The sequence below is a fragment of the Mastigoproctus giganteus genome, chromosome 6 (assembly GCF_048544385.1).
Source record: "Mastigoproctus giganteus isolate SK-2022 chromosome 6, ASM4854438v1, whole genome shotgun sequence".
NCBI classification, from domain to species: Eukaryota; Metazoa; Arthropoda; class Arachnida; order Uropygi; family Thelyphonidae; genus Mastigoproctus; species Mastigoproctus giganteus.
In genome coordinates this window covers 226,904,950-226,926,778 of record NC_143580.1, presented here as the reverse complement: position 1 = coordinate 226,926,778, position 21,829 = coordinate 226,904,950, and the positions used below count along the sequence as shown (strand labels likewise).

General features: G+C 34.4%; 1 protein-coding gene across 1 annotated transcript in view; it reads left to right on the top strand.

Moving 5' to 3' along the window:
• The window catches only part of Mnn1 (menin 1), a 115,639-nt gene extending 95,504 nt beyond the window's left edge, over positions 1 to 20,135 (top strand). Inside the window, exons 5-6 of the mRNA XM_090375735.1 lie at positions 2,094 to 2,883; positions 19,917 to 20,135. Of these exons, the coding sequence (XP_090231861.1) occupies positions 2,094 to 2,883; positions 19,917 to 20,135 (1,009 nt within the window). The remainder of the gene's footprint in view (positions 1 to 2,093; positions 2,884 to 19,916) is intronic.
• The last annotated feature ends 1,694 nt before the right edge of the window (positions 20,136 to 21,829 follow it).

Here is a 21,829-nt window from a genome sequence, read left to right as displayed (position 1 = left end):
AAAGGATTTAAATCAGCAGCCATGAGCAGTAATACAGAAAGACAAATGATACTGAAACTGAAGAATAGCGATGGTGTACTTATAAACAGCAGAGAAGGCATAATTCAAAAAGCAGAAGACTACTATAGAGAATTATACAAGGAGCGAGGGAATGATACCAGCAGTGGGGAAGATGGATTGCAAAGTAGCAATACATACGACATACCCGATATTCTTCCTGATGAGGTAGAACATGCATTGAAGAAAATGAAGAATCGGAAAGCCCCGGGGGAAGATGAAGTTACTGTAGAGTTGTTAAAATTGGGAGGAAGAGACATAACACAAAAACTGGCAAGGCTCTTCACAAAGTGCATTAGAAAAGGTGTGACGCCTAAGCAGTGGAATAATGCAATCATAGTTTTGCTGCATAAGAAAGGAGATAAATCAGAAATTGGAAATTATAGACCAATTAGTTTGTTATCCCATATCTACAAGTTGTTCACAAGGGTCATTACTAACAGATTAGAAAGAATACTTGATGAGAATCAACCGAAAGAGCAAGCTGGCTTTAGGACAGGATTCTCAACTATGGATCACCTTCACGTAATATCACAGCTAATGGAGAAAGCAAATGAATATAAAACACCATTATGCCTGGCATTTGTGGATTATGAAAAGGCATTTGACTCCATACAGCATAAGGCAATGTTTCGGGCACTGGAAAGACAAGGCATAGATACTCCATATATTATGATTTTGAAGAAAATATATGAGAGTGCTACATCCTTTATTAGACTAGACAAAGACAGTAGCAAATTTAAAATCGAGAAAGGAGTTCGACAAGGAGACACAATATCTCCGAAGCTGTTTACTGCTGCCCTTGAGGAAGCTTTCAGAAGATTAGACTGGTCGCAGAAAGGAGTCAATGTGAACGGAGAGTACCTAAACCATTTACGATTTGCAGATGACATTGTGGTCATAAGCCACGATCCCAAAGAATTAGAGGAAAATCTTAATCAGTTATGCAGAGTTAGTAAGGATTTTGGACTAAAGATGAATATGGCTAAAACAAAAGTAATGATGAACAAGTATGCCACGGAAAGGGAAATAATGATTGAAGGAGCACTAATTGAAAAGGTGGAGTCATATACTTATCTGGGACAAGTTATTAGCTGTAATAATGATAAATGGCTGGAAGTCAAGAGAAGAATAAATTTTGGATGGATAGCATTCAGGAAATATAGTCACATACTGAAGAGCAATATCCCAGTTTGTCTGAAACGTAAAATAATGAATCAATGTATACTCCCCACCATGACTTATGGAAGTGAAACTTGGGCACTCACCAAAAGAATGGAAGAGAAGCTAAGAACTACACAGCGAAGAATGGAACGAATTATATTGGGAATCAGACTGTTAGATAAGAAGAGAAACACATGGATTAGGCAGCAAACTCAAGTAAAGGACATTCTTATCAAAACTAAAGAACTAAAATGGTCTTGGGCAGGACACATAGCTCGAAGACATGATGACAGATGGACTAAGAAAATAACAGAATGGTACCCAAGAGGAGCTAGAAGAAAACCTGGAAGACAAAGGCGGAGATGGATAGATGAAATTCATGAGTTTTTGAGTAGTAAATAGATGGCCAGTGCTCAAAACAGAAGGAACTGGAAAGTTGCTGGAGAGGCCTTCATCCTGCAGTGGATTGAAAATGGCTGATGATGATGATGATGATGAACTTCAGTGACTATTAAAGTTATTAAACTTGAGCGTTATACTTATACATACCTAGAAATAGAGTGCTGTGGTTTGAAGAAGTTGTAACTTTTCATTAATAAAATACACAGACAATAAGCTTGGATATCCTAATTTGGTGTGCAATGCATATGATTTTTTAAATCTCATAAATTTTTTTCACTTTTTTTTTTTCTTTTTTTTTTTTCAATAATTTAAATGCCCATTAATGTTCACTTTCCCAGGCTGGAATATAGCACTTTGTTTATTCCAGCCTGTAAACTAGGCCAGAAGCAGATTAACATTAAGATTGTCATTTTATTTTATTATTGTAAAGTGTAATTATTATGGGAACTAATTTTTTCCCCTTCTCCTAGATACAATTATGGACGTGAAGATGAAGAGATCTACAAAGAATTTTTGGAAATAGCAAATGAATTAATTCCTCATATTGTGAAGGTGGTTAGTGCAGGAGGGTGTGAACCTTCAGGTCAATCAACAGTCCCACTTTTACAAGATCCTCAGTGTTTTGCACATTTATTGAGGTTCTATGATGGCTTGTGTGAATGGGAGGAAGAGTCCTCAACCCCTGTTCTCCATATTGGATGGGCACGTCCTCTTGTGGCTACCATATCAAAATTTCCTGGTTCAATACGATCGCGCGTTGATATCCTTGTTCCACATAACCCAGATGATGAAGATGATGATGAAGAGGAGGACGTTGGAGATGATAAAGAATTAGAAAAAATGACAAAGAAAAAGAAGAAACCTCCAGAAACAGAAGCCTCAATAAATGGCTCATCAGAAAAACAACCCACCAAATTGCAATATAAAAGGAAGAAAGATTCAAGCATAGATAGCAAAATATCAGATAAACATGGTGGTAGTGGTCAAGAAACAGAATTTTTGAGGTCACTGGTTACGCATATTGATCCAAACGAAGCACCTCATCCCAATATTGTGGCTCTAGCAGCGGCATGTGGTGACAATATCCTTAATCCAGAGTATCTACTTGGTTCAGGAGAACCGTTTTCTTCACTCTCATCAAGTTCATCATCAGCTGCAGATTGTCGGGACTTACTCAGTACACAGAGTAATGGAACACCATTTCCAGGGCTAACTGTAGATACTATGTTAAAGGCTGACAGTCCAGCAGGATTACTGCAGGTAATGATTTTAGTTAGGATATTGTAGAAGATTTTGTCATCAAAATAAAATTATAATGACTAACTAAATAAATATATAATTAGTGAAGAAACTGCAGTTGTATCCATCTGCTTGGATTTATTGTAAATTCACTAAGGATTCAGACAGATTTCAGGTTGGATGCAGTTGTTGCTGTAACATTAAAATACTTCATTAGTATTGATAAAGGGAAATTAAGCTTATTTAGTTTGTATTAAAAAAATGCCACATGATTTCATATGAATATCTGTCTTGATTCTTAAATTTACACAAGCTGTCTAATTCTACAAGGTTAGATGGCATGTTCTTCCAACAATTAATTTAACCCTGTCTGAAATTAAATTTTGTTATATAGTCTTAACTGTTATTCTGCAATTTAAATACATGTTCTCTAGTTTTTGCCCCCCATTAAGGAAAAAAATATATTTCTTTATCATAATGACATACAGATGGCAGGGGTTGCTTTAATGTAAAATTTGATATATTCAAGGCAACATAATTTCACAAGACATACTTTCAAGATTTTCCATGTATTGTAAAATATTGAAAAGGTAACGCTTGCTTTATATATTTGAATGTAGATATGATTTTTCACCTTCAAGCAGTGGGAAATGTGACATAATCAGATATTTGCAAACAAATAAGCATAAGGAAAATGTGCAGTGCATAGAAAGAAATGCAAAAATAGATGTAGCATTTCATAGTGACTACTATGATGTTGTCATATGTGCAAAATGTTTATCAACATTGTTTATCATAGAACATAAACCTTGTTTCTGAAGTATAGAGATGACATTTTTAGACTAAACAAAGATAGGGAACAACTTTCCCATTAAGAAAAAAAAGAAAAAGACCACTTGATTAGATAAAATTTTAATTTAGAAATTGTAAAATCTAGACAGTAGTACAGCAATACCTTGCTTAGCACGGCTTCAAACAGCACAGGTTTCACTATAACACGGTTTTCAATTAAGTTTAAGTCAAAAATTTACTGTACATTTAAAACTCATTCAATAGCCTAGATGTACTTTATATATATGCTGTGTTGTCGTAGCTTAGGTATGCATACATATATGCTGTGTTGTCGTAGCTTAGGTATGCATACATATATGCTGTTTTGTCGTAGCTTAGGTATGCATACATATATGCTGTGTTGTCGTAGCTTAGGTATGCATACATATATGCTGCAGCGCCAACTCTGTTGTCTTACATGCACGTGTGCCAATAGCTCCCCTCAGGCAGTCAGCAGCAATGTGCAACAGTGTTCAGTATTCTTAATTCCATCCTGATGAGATGACGTGATAGCTTTACAAACTTTTCGTTTCACAATTTATTTTTTTATCCTTTAGATGCAATCGAAAATATATCTGCCTCTTGGCTAGAAATCACTGCCAACAATAACATTTGTTCTGTTTGGCAGCATGTTTTGCCCCATTTGGTAAATGATTTCATTGGTTTTGAATCGCAAGTTCAGACAATTACCTAAGACATTGTGAAGATTGGAAAAGACTGGATTCAAAACTTTGGACACTGCCAATGTACATGGCTGCACTGACTCACATGGAAATGACTTAGATGATGCAACTCTCCTTGAAATTGATGAGCAAACTGCATATGAAGAGGAAAACAATTCTGAAGTGGATAACACCGAAGTGGCACCAAAAGAATTTAACAGAAGAATTGGAGCAAGTTTTTCAGGGGGTTGACATGGCCTGCGAGGCAATTATGAATGGAGATCCGAATGAATGTAGCATCAAGGTACAGCAAATTTTACAAGATGGGATTTGATGCTGCAAAGACTTGTATGATGAGAAAAAGAGACAACTTCACCAGACTTCATTATTGAAATACCTAAATAAACAATAAATCTTTTTTCTCATCTCTCATGATGTTACCTTTTCATTAATAAAATTTTTGCAATATTTTTTATTTCAAATCCTTTTAATTAACTATCAAATATAAATTGTTTATAGATTTATTAAATTTTTTTATAGACATTTTCTCTGGTATGCATTCACTTAAAACCCCTTATAATTATACCTCAATCAGCACGGTTTCACATAACACGGAACAGTTTCAGTACCAATTATCAGTGCAAAGCAGGGTATTGCTGTACTTGGTTCAGTTTTTGGCTCAAATATATAAAACAAAAAGGTCCAGATGACAAATTACCTAAATATCCTCTCTCTATATATAAAATAAATAAAAAATAAAAAAACAGGTAATTAGTGCCAGCATTGGAAGGTTAAGTTCCCCTAACTGCATTCCTGAACTACAGGGTACAACATTGGGCATCTTCTTCTGAACAACTTTAAAATGTGTGACTCCTTTAAAAAAAAAAAACATTATCAACACTACACTTAGTGTTGATAATATTTTATTTATACTTTTCTTGCAATTAGTTTATGTACGTGGAATAAAACTTTGATAAAATTGTGAGGTTTTGTTCTGGCTTGGCACAAAAGTAAATGTTTGCTTTTAGCTATGAATTTAAGACTTTTACTTTTCAACCATTATTCATTTTTAGGCTGATATTAAAGGTTACTCCTCATCATTCCAAAAATTATTCTACATTGAATGTGCCCTCTCAAATATAGATAACAGCAAATGTTTAAAGGAAGATCATGCCTCAACAGTTTGATTAGCTACTAAGAAGTTGTTACAGAGGAACTTAATGCAAAGAATAATTCTGACATTTCAGTAAAGCTTTTGATAACTGTACCATGTGTATAATTGTATAAATTGGAGCAATGGTGTATTAGGGGAAAGTTACTACCATGGATAAAGGGATGGTTAAGTGGTAGGAGACAAAGAGCAGTTCTAAATGGCCACCACTCTTCATAGACCAGTGTCATAAGTGGGGTTCCACAGAGGACAGTGTTGGGCCCCTTTACTGTTTTTAATATTTTTTAATGATCTTGATGTAGGTACAGTAATACCCCAACTTACGCTACCCCGACTTACGTGAACTCGGAGTTATGCGGTTCTTGATTTTTTCTTTTGGTGTATATCTAAAATTAGCTTACCAGTGATTTGGAAGTCAAATCATAAAGCTTGGGTGACAGCTTCCGTTTTTGAGGACTGGTTTGGTCACCACTTCATACCCGAAGTCGAACGTTATTGCAAGTCTAAACAGATTCCATTTAAAGTGATGCTTCTTATTGACAGTGCACCCGGTCACCCTCCTGCCACCCTAATTAATTTCGACCGATGTGTGAAAGCTCTGTTTTTGCCTCCAAACACAACCAGCTTGCTTCAACCGATGGACCTGGGAGTCATCAAAACATTCAAGGCTTACTACACGAGGCATTCGTTTGCATGTCTGAATGAAGCTATGAGACAAAATAGTGAGATATCTGTTAAAGACTTTTGGAAACAATTCAATGTTTTAGATGCCGTAAGAATCATTGAAGAATCTTGGGATGAAATTCACAAAAAAACATTGAATGGTGTCTGGAAGAAACTTTGTCCTTTTTTTTTTTTTTAAAAAAGGAGACGAAAACAACGCCAGAAACTGATCATGTCACTCGTGATAGAAGAAGTTGTTAATCTTACCAGGCATTAGATTTGGAAGTCAATGGTGATGATGATGTCATGAGCTCGTAGAGATGCGTGAGCAAAACATCACTGAAGTATCTGACACTTCAGACCCAGTTCCACCAGAAAAGCACATGACAATTGCAAGCTTGACAGAAGGTATCAGCTCAATTGAAAAGGGCTTAAAAATTTTAGGAAACATAGACTCCAACGAAGAACACGTTATAGCTACAAAGCAAGGAATAAAAAAATTATTAGCTTGCTACAAAGAAATTCTGCATGAAAAAAAGAAGGCGTTGTGTCGTCAGACGAATTTGTTAGATTTTATGAAGCCATTGACATAGAAATAACTTTTTTACGTAACTCATTTATTTTTTTAATACATATTTTGTATTAATATGTATAAAGAACTGCAATTTTATTAAATATTTTTCTTCTAAACTAGTGTTTTTGTTAGTCCTTGGTCCCAATTAAACAAAATTTATATGTATTTATATGCAAAGTTATACCCCGACTTATGCGAATTCGACTTAAGCGATTTTCATTGGACCCACCTATCGCGTAACTTTGGGATATTACTGTATTTCAAGTTTGATGTCTAAGTTTGCTGATGACACATAGGTAGGCATAGTAGTTAATGAAAGTAATCAGGATATGACAATTCAAGAGAATCCAGATAAGCATTAGTAGATGGGATGGAAAGTGGCACTTGAGTTTTAACAGTGAAAAAGTGAAAAATATTGCATTTGGGTAGCAGTAATCCCAGAATAACATACTATCTGTTAAGAGGCAAACTCAAGGTAGTGGAGTAGGTAAAAAATCTACATGTAATTGTACAGTACAGTCTGGCATGAAATTCTCTGAACAGTGCAACCAAGCTGCTAAAACAGCCCACGGGAGTTCTGTCAACGATATACAGGAACTTTGCTAGCAGGCACAAAAAGAGATGATTATTCCATTGTATGAAGCAGAGCTGTGCTGAGCCATTTTAGTACCTGAGGCAAGAATGAAAAATTGCAGCCTCCCCTAAAATATTAAAAAATATATGACTTATTTAAAATACATGTCTGGTACACATTTTAATAAAAATAAATGGATGACAAAAAATAAAAACTGTTTAAAGTGATTTTTATTCTCACAAGCAGTATTTGTTATAAATATATAACAGATTTATTTATGTGTCATTCATTTCAAAAATAATAACAATATAATACTTAAAACAAATGTTTCATCAAAAATATCACAAATTAGAATAATTTTGATTATAAAGAAACAATATTTCTTTAAATAAATTAACAATAATATATTATAGACAGACCACGGTTTTTATATGTACAGATTACAATTTTATTTTGTGAGCTTTGAGTGACAAAAAGTCATCACTAATTTTGTCGAAATTTATTTGATTACATATGGTCCTCTCAATTGATAAAATGGCCTTATCAGATAATTTTCCTTGGCTTAATGTTGACCGTAAATAGTTTTTAATCAATTTCAGCTTGCTGAAACCACTTTCACATGATGCAACTGTGTCACTCTCTGTAATCATTAAATATATTCTTAATGTCACTTCCAGGTTGGGAAACAATTCTAACCTTATTGCAGATATGGTTGATTTTTTGATGAAAACTAAATTAATAAAAGTTTTGTTCTGTGCATTTTTATGTTCTTCATTATGTTTTTACTCATTATAAAAAGCAAATTTTTGGAGTTCATGAGTGTTTTTACTATACTGTTGATTTAGGTTTGGTTACGAAAAAAGGAAAATGTTTCTTTATATTTCGTAACCTGACCTTAAATGGTAGGTTAGGAAATAATAGAAATGGTGTCCTTATATTTAGTGACCTAACCTTAAACGTTAGGTTAAGAAATAATATAAGAAAAGAAAGAAAGATTCTATATATGTGTATATATATATATATATATATATATATATATATAGTGAATAGCTGTTGAGGTGTTGATTGACGTTATGATACGTGTGTATCCGCACGAATGTCTTTAAAATTAAAAGTACAGTAATAAAAAAATAATATTTTGTTAATAAACAATTTATGTGCTAGTCCACATGATTCTAAAGAAAAAAAGGTTAGGTTACCCTCTCCATTTTGGGAGGGGTTCAAGCTCCCATGGGATTCAAGTGGAGGTAACCTCACCTTTTTTCACCATTAGGGCATATTATTGAACAAGAAAATAAAAATACAGTTATAAAAAAAATTATTTTTTTATGAATGTATTTCTAAATATGACTGTAATTCTAAAGAAAAAAGGTTAGGTTACCCCCTCCACTTTGGGAGGGGTTCAAGTTCCCATGGGATTCAAGTGGAGGTAACCTGACCTTTTTTCACCATTATGGAAAGCGTTCATTAGGGCAAGTTACCATTAGTGCTACTAAAATGATACTAACCCGATGTTATCGTGTGTTGTGTTGTGTTCGCGCACCAATCAGCACATTGTTTGCCCTATCAATGAATATATCGTTCTCAACTTTGCTCCAGACCGATAACACCTACCGAGTGAGCAGCGCTAGAGTGCTGTATCGGGAAACTAATTTTCCGCGTAAAGTTATGCGACGTCTCTCGTCGTTTTTGTGTTGGCTTTCTTTACCTTTGCCAATCTGAGTTCTCTAAATTACAGCATCTGGAAGCTCAGCAGTGGAAGGAAACCTGAGTGAAGTATTTAAGGCTTTAAATACATTGAGTTAACTAATTGCTGATAGCATCCTTACTCTTTCTCACTATGCTTATATGGGAACATAAATTTAAATTGAAAAAGAATGGTTCCAGGATAGATGCAAAATTTTGCTTTCTGTCAAAAAGTAATTGATTGTTGGAACAAACTTCCATCTGGTATTGCGGAAGTAGGTATCTTGAATAAATTTAAGGAAAGATTAGACAAATCATTAGAAGAGATGGACAAACAGTGTATATAGTTTTCTGGCTGATGCTGTCAAAGCTTGCTTCCTTACATCATGGTAATTAATCATCTTGACCTGCTGTGGATTAGTGTGCACGTGCATGACAGAAGACAGAATTTTGGAAGTTATAGTGCTAAATTATTCCCTTGTGTTATTTTTCAAGTAACCCCACAGAAAGAAATCTATTGCTGCTAAATCTGGAGATTGCAGTGGTCAATTTTGCCGACATTAGATGAAATTAATCTGTTTTGGAATAACCCTTGCAACACGACCATTGTAGATATTGCTGTGCGAGAGTTTGCTCATTCTTGTTGAAACCACATTGTAAGTTGATTAATATTCTGCAGTTGTGTCATGGAAATTTTCGATAATGTGCCAGTAAGTTTCATCCTTTGCTGGTTCATCTTGATCATTCTTTTAAAAAAAAGTATGGACCAGTTATGTTTCTTTTCATGACTCTGTACCACTAGACATGTTGTGGATGAAGTCTTCTGTGATGCACATTTTGTTGATTTACTGTAACCCAAAACAGTCTTGTTTATAACATCATTTACATCAAAATGAGTTTTGTCTGTCCATCTTCCCATTATGGAATTTCACATATCACCCATTAAAATGAAATAAAAAGAAAGTTAACTAGACAATATTTTTCATGCTTATAATAAATTTAAGATTTTAATGTATGCTTTTATTCTAAAACAAAGTGCTTTAGAATAAAAGTGTATATTGAAATCTTAAATTATCTTAGAAAATACATAAAAATGAAATCCCTATACACTTCTTTTGCTGGCTTAATATTTCAGATTGTAAGAAATCTGAAATACGATGCCAAATATTTTTAATAATAATTCATCTGAAGTTTTCACATTATCCATTTCTGCTTCAACTCTTATTGTATATATTTTTGTAGGTTAGCATATGAGGCCTTTGCCCCTAAATACTTTATAGTGTATATATATATATATATATATATTTTTTTTATTATATTATATTTTAATTATTCATGTTTATTATTCATTTTATAGAACTAATATTTTCTGAAATCCACTTGCACAGCTTTACTGCTAAATTAAACCTGACAAACAAGTAGGTGTATAGCAGTCACTTCATTTTGGGCACCTTCCATAATGTTTTTTGAGATATAATACCTGCTGCCTCTGAACTGAATTATAGCATTGTAATGAAAATTCAGTTATAAATTCACACATATGCATAAATATTTCATGAAAAGCATTGCAACAAATTTCAAAAACCAAACTTTGATAATTATATACACAGAAGTAGCTAAATGTTTCATTTACATGAAATATTTCATATTATGAAATATGGGGTACAATAGAACTTCAATTATCCTTCAGGGTACGGACTGAGCCGGATAATCGAATAGATGGATAATAGAATATGTAAGTTAAAAATATTATACAGTGAACCCTTGCTAATCTGGAGTAATTGGGGGGAGAGGTCATCCGGATTAGTGAAGCAAAAGATAGCCCTAAAAGACAAAAAAAAAAAAAAAAAAAAAAACACAAATAAATGAAAAATTTAATGATATAAGTAGCGCTGATGAAAATAAATAAAACAAAACACTGTAGAGCCTTTATTTAAAAACTGTAAAAATAGTTTTTATGTTGTTAATTGTTTTTTGTCTTTTTGTACATCCATCAGGTGGTGCTGGCATCGTACACCAACACAACTTGATTGTTGCTGTGAATACCGCTTAAATACATCTTCTTCTGGCAACACCTCCTTTGGCTTTCTTAATGTGTCTTCTTAATGTCTCTCTAGACATGTTGTGGATGAAGTCTTCTGTGATGCACATTTTGTTGATTTACTGTAATCCACTGCTTTTATCACTCCCCACATCGAATTTTAAAGGAAATGTCTTTATAGATTTTTTTTGTTTTTTAATATCTGACACAGCCTGTTAGCATTAGCATTAGTAGAGGCATATGATGCAAGAAAGCAAGCTTATGCAGCATCAGCCAGAAAAAAAAAAAAAAAACTTCCACTTCACACCTCCGTTCGTTCGAAATACCTGTCCAGCTGAGCCTTAAATTTATTTAAGCTATCAACTTCCACGACAAGGGATGGAAGTCTGTTCCACCTGTGGGACCAGCGCATTCTGCCTTGGGGGTTGCCGCTGTGTTGCGTGATGACCAAGTGCAAGCTCTGGCATTGATGTGGGCAGCTGAGAGCTTGATGGGCCCCTCACTTTAAACTCTTTGAGGGCATCCACCCTGTCCTTCAAACTCTCATATAGGCCCATAACAATGCTGAGTTGTCGCCTGATTTCGTTACACTCCTTGCATCGCGCACACACAAAGACATCCCCCATGGCAATATCATGTCCCGTACCCGATTGCTCCACAAACATCATGCAAGCAGTGCATTTTAAAAGGCTATGATTCAGAGGGCAACTGCCCCCTCAGTTCTCCTCTGAGCCACATCACTCCCATTAGCTTGAGCCTTTTGCTTTGCTGCTCTGGTCTGAGTCATGATTTCGATTTAATTTCAATAAAATTTCAATTTCAGTACAAAATTATAACCCTAAACTTGTATCCCAACACAGTTATAATGCTATATATGTTTTTCAGTATCAAATATTATCTACGAGTTCTGTTTATATAACTTCCATATCAAGTTATGTATTAATTAATTATGTTTCATTTGTAATCTAAGTCGTTATATGTGTTTAGTTAAAAGTACAATTTAATTGACAACGAAGTTTAACAAAATTAGTAGATTTTGCTGATTAATTGACAATATTATATTATATACTATACTATACTAATGCTATCTAGTTCGGGATATAACGTTGAATCGTATAACAATGGCGCAAGTTACGAACGGTAAATATATGGACACTTAAGTATTAATTAACTTCCAAATCTTGCTGTCTCAATTCAGAATAAACTAACGATCCTGACTAGGTCTATAAGCTACTTATAGAAAGCAATGTGATGTATCAATTGGTCAATAAAGTGGCTAAATATGGCTAAAAAACTTCTCGTTCAGCGGAGTGCAACACGTAACACGTGGATATGATACCCTTACCGATACTTTTATGCAATTACAAGGCCAAGTAAAGAATAAATACACCAGATTAATCAGAAAAACACAAAATAATGCTATACTACTAAATTTAAATCAAAAGTTTTAGAAAAACAATAATTTCAAATCAATAAATAAGAAAATCCACTTAGCAGCTTTGAACACGTCTGGCTCCCACTAGCCTCGTCAGCAGACTGTTGGCCAGTACCAAATTCTTCAGCAATTTTTTTTCCCAGGAACACCATTTTTAAGTTAACAATAGTTAAAGTAAAGTGTTTTCTTTTTATTTCACTTTTTAACTCTTTATAACTCATAATTATATAAAATATGTTAACTTAATGTACGTGTATACGTATAAAGAAGTATGCAAATGAAGTGATATAAGTAATAGCATCCATCCTACTCAGAGTCAATATTTTCTTATTTTGATCTGGATTAACTGTAACCAGATTAGCGAGGGTTTACTGTACATACAATAGACTGGGTCATCTAACTTGTTTATTTTATTACATAATACATAACCTAATGAAATTTAATTAAACTTTAATTATTATTTATTTTTTATCGGGTCATCAAAAAATCATAGTACAGATATCTACCTACATATCTATTTTTAATATTTTGACATTACATTGGGTCTAGTAATGTCATAAAAAATTGAAAAGAAAACAATATTACATAATTAAATTTCTTTTCTAAAAAAAAAATGTCAGTCTGTTTCTTTTGTTTCATTACCTGAGCCTTTTGGGAGGCAATTACAAATTTTACGCAGATGCTACTTGTGTAGCATCTGCTTCTTCTTGTACCCCGAACCACTCAGTGCACTTTGACAACATAGTTTCAGCTTCACAGTGGCTAATTATGTTAGTTGTTCCATCAGCAGCAGCTTTTTCTTCTTCTTCAGTTTCAGAATCATCTGAAATTTTCATCACTCTTTGCACAGTTTCATCGTCTAAAATTAAAAATTTCAGTTTCTTTTGGAATGGTTTCTGTATCACTTGAATATATTTCTGGCCACAACTTATTCCAGCTTCTTTGTATTATTTGAACTGGAACATCATTCCACGCATTGGCAACATTGAAAATTGCATCTTTTATAGTGAAGCTTTTCCAAAACTATCACATCTAATTTATTTTCTGCCGAAACAAGTTTTTGAATGCACATTTTGTGATAACGACGTTTCGTATTCTCAGTCATGCCTTGGTCCATCGGTTGAATGAGAGATGTCGTGTTTGCTGTCAGAAAGTGGCATGATATTTAAAGTGGTAGGGGGTAGATAGATGCATTGTCCATCAGTAGCATTGCATATTGTGGTAAACCTTTTGATGCCAAATGTGATCTTACACATGGTACAAATGAAACCAATCACGAAATATATCTTGGCTCATCCATACGTTGTTTTGTTAAAAATATTTTAACTGGCAAAGCATTTAAATTAATATTTTTAAATGGCCTAGGCTTTTTGGTTTTTCTGTAACAACCAAAGGCAATTTATGGCTACTGCTGGCATTAGCACATACCATTATAGTGATGCCATCTTTTGTATCTTATATCCCGATGCCATATGTTCAGTCATTGAGGCCAGTGTCTTTTGAGGTAGTGCCTTCCAATTAAGGTCAGTCTCATTGCAGTTGTATATTTGATCTTTAACCAAACTTCGATCAGCTATTTCTTTCTGTAGTTTTTCACAATAAACAGAAAATGTTGCACTATCTGCACTTAGCTTCTCACCTTCTAGAGTGACAACTGTTGAATACCATGGCAAAACTTAAATTTGTCCAACCATCCTATGCTAGCCTTGAATGAAGGATCTCTGCCTAGTTTTTTATTGATTTCAATGGGTTTTTGATTATTATAGGTCCCGACGATTGAATTCCTTCTCTACATTTTTTAACAAACCATTGAAACATTGCTGTATTCAGTTGTTCATTTTTAGTAAGCTTCATTGTTTTACGACTTTTAACATTACCATCAGTAGTTTCCATTTTCAACACGTAGTTTTCAATTTTGTCTGCATCATGCTTTATATCATTTACCACTGTTCTTCCTATTCCATAAACTGATGCTATACTTGTAGCACTTTCACCTTTTCTTAGACGATTGCTTATTTAAATTTTTTGTGATAGTCCCAACACTACTCGCTTACATTTCTGTGGTGTCATTTCAATGGGTTTACTAAATAAAAATTATTAAAATATGGAACAAGAGGTTCAAGTACAACCATATACAGTGAGTTGTAAACAAAGACTGAGTGACACATAGCACCAATGTCACAATGCATTATGGCATAGTGGGGTTAAGTGATGGTTTACAGAGACTGACGGTAAATAGGATGACGGACAATCGAAGTTCTATTGTACCATATTTTAAATTTAATTACATTACTACATTATTGTGAAAGCTTAAATTACCCCCTAGCTTGCATGTTGCATTGGATACTGTAGGTTATGTCTGGCAGTAGTGATACTACAGTAATAAAGATTTAAAGTGTTATAATTGAAATTTGCAAAACTTGGATAAATAATATTGATAAGATATAAAACTAGCCCACAATATGAGGAATGTTCTGGGCTAGTTTGCCAAATGCTGACCAATTTGCAGGTTACATTCCCTGCCTGCAAAGATTGTGGCCTGCAAGTTATTCAGCATTTTATAAGTTGAAAGTTGCAAAAAAAAAAAAAAAACCCTGTGTTTTTTTTTAAAAATTTTATCAAAAATTTGTTAAAACAGCATTATATATACCCTTTCACAATTAACAATTATTGCATACGTTGAAGGTCAAGTTGGTCCACTTGATATTGATGGGTCAACTGTTGATGATCCTGCTCAGGTAGCTAACAAACTAAATGAATATTTTGCATCGACATTCACACATGAGGAGTTATTCAGCAAGGGGAATGCCAGAGGTGTATTCAACTCTAGCAGTAAGCTACAGAATCTTGAAATAACTGGGAGTAAAGTGGAGGAGAAACTGTTGAAGATAAACACAAGAAAGGCACCCGGGGTGGATGGGATCTATCCAGTTATATTAAAGGAGGCAGCAAAGGAAGTAAGCAAACCTTTAGCCATAATTATGAGAGCTTCCTTGGACTCAGGGGAGGTACCCATAGACTGGAAATGTGCAAATGTGACCCCAATTCACAAAGGAGGATCAAAGGCTGACACAAGTAATTATAGACCTGTGAGCTTAACTTCTGTTCCAGGAAAATTAATGGAGGCACTGGTTAAAGAAGCACTGCAGGATCATTTAGACAAGACTTCAGTTATAGCTCGGACACAGCATGGTTTTGTTAAGAAGTCTTGCCTGACCAATTTGATTGGATACTATGATGCAGTCACAAAAGAACTGGATGCAGGGAATAGCTTTGATATTATATACTTGGATCTTAGAAAGGCTTTTGATACTGTTGCACATGGAAGACTGCTACACAAATTGGAGCAGTGTGACATTGGAGGCAAATTGCTGCTATGGATAAAGGGGTGGTTGAGGGGGAGAAGACAGAGAGTGGTAATCAATGGACACTGCTCATCGTGGACTAATGTTATTAGTGGAGTCCCTCAGGGCTCAGTGTTGGGTCCATTATTGTTTTCTGTATTTATAAATGATATTGATGATGGTATATCAAGCTTAATGTCCAAGTTTGCAGACGATACAAAGGTTGGCAGGGTTGTCAAGGACACTACTGACACTATGCTGCTGCAACAGGATCTGGAAAGGTTGAGCAGATGGGCTGAGAGGTGGCAAATGAAGTTTAACATTAACAAATGTAAAGTACTACACATTGGAAATAGCAACCCCAGAGCAACGTATCAACTCCGTGGTACTACACTGACAGTAGTAGAGAATGAAAGGGACTTGGGGGTGGTTGTGCAGGCAGATATAAAGTTCTCTGAGCAGTGCAGACGGGCTGCAAGAGTAGCTCATGGAGTATTGTCAATGATATACAGGAATTTTTCCAGCAGGGATAAGGAGGTGATTATTCCCTTGTATAAGGCAATGGTCAGGCCACACCTAGAGTACTGTATACAGGTCTGGAGGCCTCATTTCAAGAAGGATGTAGAGCTGCTGGAACGAGTACAGAGAAGGGCAACAAGATTAGTGAATGGAACAAAGGGGTGCTCTTATGAAGAAAGGCTTAACACGTTCACTGTCCCCATATATTACATTTGCGTGACCTGAGAAGTCCAGATATGAAACTATCAGATTAATCAAAGTGTACGTAAATAATATGTACATATAGCTATTTTGTATATTGTATGTAATGTTTTTTATGTTTTTTTTTTTTTTTTTTTTTTACTATGCATCATATGTGATGCCTGGACTTGTGAATACAAATTTACTCCTCCACGTCCATGAATCTCATATGATTCACTTACAACTACCCACCAATTTTATTACTTTTGAGGTTATATTGTTGACCTTGAAGTGTTTCGGCCACGGTCACAAGTTATTAGTTACTTTCTAGTGTGAAAATGGGTAGTCGTGGACTTAGTGACGAGGAGTTGCAAAGAATATTGGAGGAAAGTGACTATGAGCCAATTTCTAGTGATAGCGACGACGATTACGTACCAGAGAAAGTTTCAGAGCCTGATATTGACAGTGGAAATGAAATGAAACAAATATTGACACAATTTACGGATATGGCAGGTACATCAAGGCAACATGAAGGTTCTGCTAGTGTTAGCAAAAGTCCTTGGACTTACAACATTTCTCCACCTCAGGAGGAAACTTTCATAGGTTCATCCGGTATCCAAAATATTGACAGTATAATAGAAAATGGTAAAGCTTCTATAACCCGCATTTATTATAAATTTAAAAATGAAGACGTCATGAATCTTATGGTGAATCAGACAAATTTATATGCTCATCAGGTTATGAATAGTCAAGTAACAGCGAAAGGAAGAATGCAACGATGGAAAGATACTAATGAAAGTGAAATGAAAAAGTTTTTGGGATTCATCTTATTCTCAGGTATTGTTTCATATCCGAGATGGGAGTATTATTGGAAAACAGACCCTATGTACTATCATCCATTGTTACATAATTTTGGAATGACTTACAATCGTTTTACTAACCTACTAAGATGCTGGCATTTTGCAGATAACACAGCAGAACATTCTAATAGATTGTATAAAATTCAACCCCTTATTGATCTAGTAATTACAAATTTACGTAATTTATACTTTCCCAGGGATATTGTTGTTATCGACGAATCTATGATACCGTTCAGAGGTCGGCTTCTATTCAGGCAATATAACCCTTCAAAAAGTAACAAATATGGATTGAAAGTATACAAGTTGTGTACAAAAGATGGTTACGTTTGTCTTTCGATGTTTACAACGGTCAAACCCCGCAAACCCTGCCAGGAATCAATAAACCTGGATGTGTGGTTATAAAGCTATTAGACAGACTAATAAACCAAGGGCGACTTCTAGTTGCAGATAATTATTATATTAGCATACCTCTTGCAAATTACCTGAAATCAAATAAAACAGATTTGTGTAGTACACTTCATAGTAATAGATTGGGAGTTCCTAAGGAAATAATCCAGAAGAAATTACGCAGGGGTGAAAAAATAACAATGCAAAAAGATAATATTGTGATCACTAAGTGGCATGATAAGAGAGATGTTTTGATGTTGTCAACATGTTTTGGTGATGAAATGAAGAAGTGTGGAAGAAGAAATGAACAAGTAAAACCAGAAATGATAACTGAATACAATAAAGCAAAAAAGGGGATCGATGTATCAGACCAACTTTCAAGTTACCAGTCACCAATCAGAAAATCATTGATATGGTATAAAAAAATTGCAATAGAATTAGTTTTTGGGACAGCAATTGTGAACACATTCATAATTTTCAATGAATTGCAGCAAGAGAAGAAAGACATGTCTCTTTTAGAAGTGAGAGAGGCAATCACTAAAGAATTGATGGGAATCAAAAAGGAACCAACCTCTAGTACAACCATTTGTCAATCTTCATCTCAGCATTTTCTGTCGGTAATTCAGAGGCTTTCCCACGGTAAAATTCACAGGAAAAGGTGTCACGGATGTTACGAAGAAGCAAAAATTGCTGGAAAAAATCCCAAATTGGCTGCCAAACAAGTTCATACTGAATGTAAATCATGTGAGAAGCCATATTGTATGAAATGTTTTGAAAATAAACATAAAAATTAGTCTTTTTTTCAGTTTTTTGTACTTCTGAAATAAAATACACTTTTCTTAACATTTTGAAATCTGTTTTATTTACTCCTAACATTGCATGTAATTTGAAATATTTGATGTAGCTATGTGTAAAAACTAGGAAACTTTTATGCAGGTTCATTAACTTTTCTAAAAAAATATGTTCTTGTTAATAAGTCCACAAAAGATTAAAAACATAGGTCAGAAGTCCATTTTTTTAAAAATGTTTAAGCTGGTAAGACCCTTGGGAATCACATATGATGCCTGAACTTATTACAAAAAACGATTGTGCATCACATGTGATTCCCTGGACAGTGAACGTGTTAAGTTTTGCAAATTACAGTGTCTGGAGACTAGGCACCAGCGAGGTGATCTGATAGAGGTGTATAAAGCCTTGAATGGTTTGAGCATGCTCAATGCTGATGGGATTCTTCCTCTAGCTCAGAATAATCACCTAAGAGGGCATAAATTCAAATTGAGGAAAGACAGATGTAGGATAGACGTGCGGAAATTTGCCTTTAGCCAGCGGGTGGTTGGTTGGTGGAACAGACTTCCATCCCTTGTAGTGGAGGTTGATAGCCTAAATAAGTTTAAGGCTCAGCTGGACAGGTATTTTGAACGAACAGAGGGTTGAAGTGGAAGTGGGTTTTTTTTTTTTTGGCTGATGCTGCATAAGCTTGCTTTCTTGCGTCAAATGCCTCTACTAATGCTAATGCTAAAGTTGTATAATTTGCAGTATATATGGTGTGATAATTTGCATGTATGATTAATTCTGATTATTTGCACAATTGAACTCCCAGAACTGTTTATAACATATGAGCCTCCTCCTCCTTTGTGATATAAGTGAGAGCTATTTTTTTATATTGGTTTCTCATCTTTTTATTCAGTTTTATGAACATTTATTTCACAAAAAATGACAAATTTAGAAGTTAACATGGCTTGATTTCATAATGATATCATAACTTTATAAAATGATATATATTTTAAGCTTTAATAATGTTAGTGCTATATTTGCCAAATCTTCAAGCTAAGCAGTATTGTTAAACATTACACATTTATTTATAAATATCACTTGCATAGAGCAGAACTTTTAGAACTGCTATAATGATAATAATTAATGTTGTGAGCATTCTTCTTTTTTGTTAGATGTTTTCAATAGCAGTAAATATGTGTAACACCCTTTAAGGAAAGAGCAACCATTTTATTTTGTCACATGTTTGCTGTCTGGAATTTAAATATAATATACAAATTTATAGTTTGATCTTATAGTATAGAATTGATAAAGTTGCACCGATTCACTTTGTTATAATTTTTTTTCTTCTTCCAGAGTGATATAGAATCTGCAGATCATACACCGGTTAGTCTCAAAAGTCAAAAAATGGCAGGTTTAAAGGAGCTACTTTTAGCTGAAAAACTGAACACATCTGCCATACAGCTACAGCTAACTGCACAGTCACAAGTACAAGTTGTGAAACGTGGAAGGCATTCAAGTGAGTTTGACTTTGTTCCTAGTGGACGCACAACAAAAAGAAGCAGGAGGGAGTGAGGTACCACTAGTCAGCGGTGCTCTGTTGTACAGTATGCACCTCGATAGACTGCTATAAGAATGCAGAGAGGTTGCACCGAGTGTGATACAGCGACGGGTACAGGTGTCGCAGCTTCTGTGATTCACATGTAAATAATCATCATCATTTTTGTTCTCCATATAAATCATGCTGTCTCACATTTCCTCCTTTCACTGGTTCAATGTCAGTATGCATTTCTTGTGGGGGCAGGGATCAAATGCATTGCATTTGCCACTTTGATTCTATGAATTTGCTTTTTTCACAACTTGAAGTTCACAAATGCTGTATGTGTAACTTACAGTGGAAAAAGCATCCTTATGACCACTTAGGATGTAAAAATTGTGGGTTCCTCAAGTCACTGTAAAATTCTCTAAGTGAGGAAATAATTTATAATAAAAGCTCATAATAAAGGGATAAAAGAGAAAACAGGATTTTATTTAAATTTCTATTTTGTGTGAGCTGTGGCCATCTTTATGATCAGCTTCAAAGCTATAATGCAATTAGATATTTAGTGTACAATACTTTTTATTCCCTGAGAAATATCAATCATAGTCATATGCATAGAATATACTGTGGCATAGTGCAGGTTTACCAGTGTTATGGCTTATGATTTCTAATTGAAATATATCTAAATAATCTTTTGGTGTTCAGTTGCTCCTAATGAGCGGATAGTGCAATTACAGTTATGGTATAATTTTGATGTTGTTTGATGCTGTTAAGAATGTTTACTTGCATTTAGAAATAACATTAATTAATCAAAGACTTGTTTGGTGGATATATATGTAATATATATTCAAATTACTGGAATATTCCAGTATTTTATTTTGCTTGAAACTGGTCAGATATGGATAGCGAATCAGTATTGCCCTGCTAGGATATACTGTAGCAACCTTTTTATGAATTTTTAAGCTTCAGCTGGTCCAATTATTTTGTAAGTATGCTATTGTATATAGATCTCAGCAAATTTTCTCCAGCAAAACCAAAGATCTTTTTGGTTTTCGTAATGACTATTCATTGAAAAACAAACAAGAAATGCATTTTCTTTGTTTCAATGACTTATTTTTTAACTTTGTATTAATTTTATTTTGTATATTTTATTTTCATTTTGTTTTAATCGAATTACTTAAAAGAATATCTCAGCTGTCAGGGTGCCATCTTTCATAATCCTAATTTTTCTTGTGATCTTTATTCTTAAAATATATACAAGGTGTTAGGAAAATCACACACAGTCATGACATGGAATACTGCCTGATGAAAGACTAGTCCAAGCAGAATAAACATTTGAAAAATTTGAATAAACATTTTAAAATTTTTGAGTGTGAGGCTGTGTTGTGGAGAAAAATCACCAGCAATATCTGTGATGTCATATCCAATGTAGCAATGTGGTGCGTAAAAGAGGGGAGAGAACAATGAATAGGGTGTAAAATAATAATGTGTGACTTCAGTCCCTTGGACTTCTTTATTTGGGGACATCTAAAGAAATCAGTGTAGCTTTGCCATCACATGTAGGACCTTGTCGACAAAGTATGTGTTTTATAGTAATTATGGGAAGTCATGGCACTTACGGATGCACCATTAGACTGTGCAATGGTGCTTCTGTGAATGCCATGGTACTCTTGGAAGGTCAAGTGATGGCCCAAGCTGACAAACACCTTTTCTGAGAATGTGTTTGGAA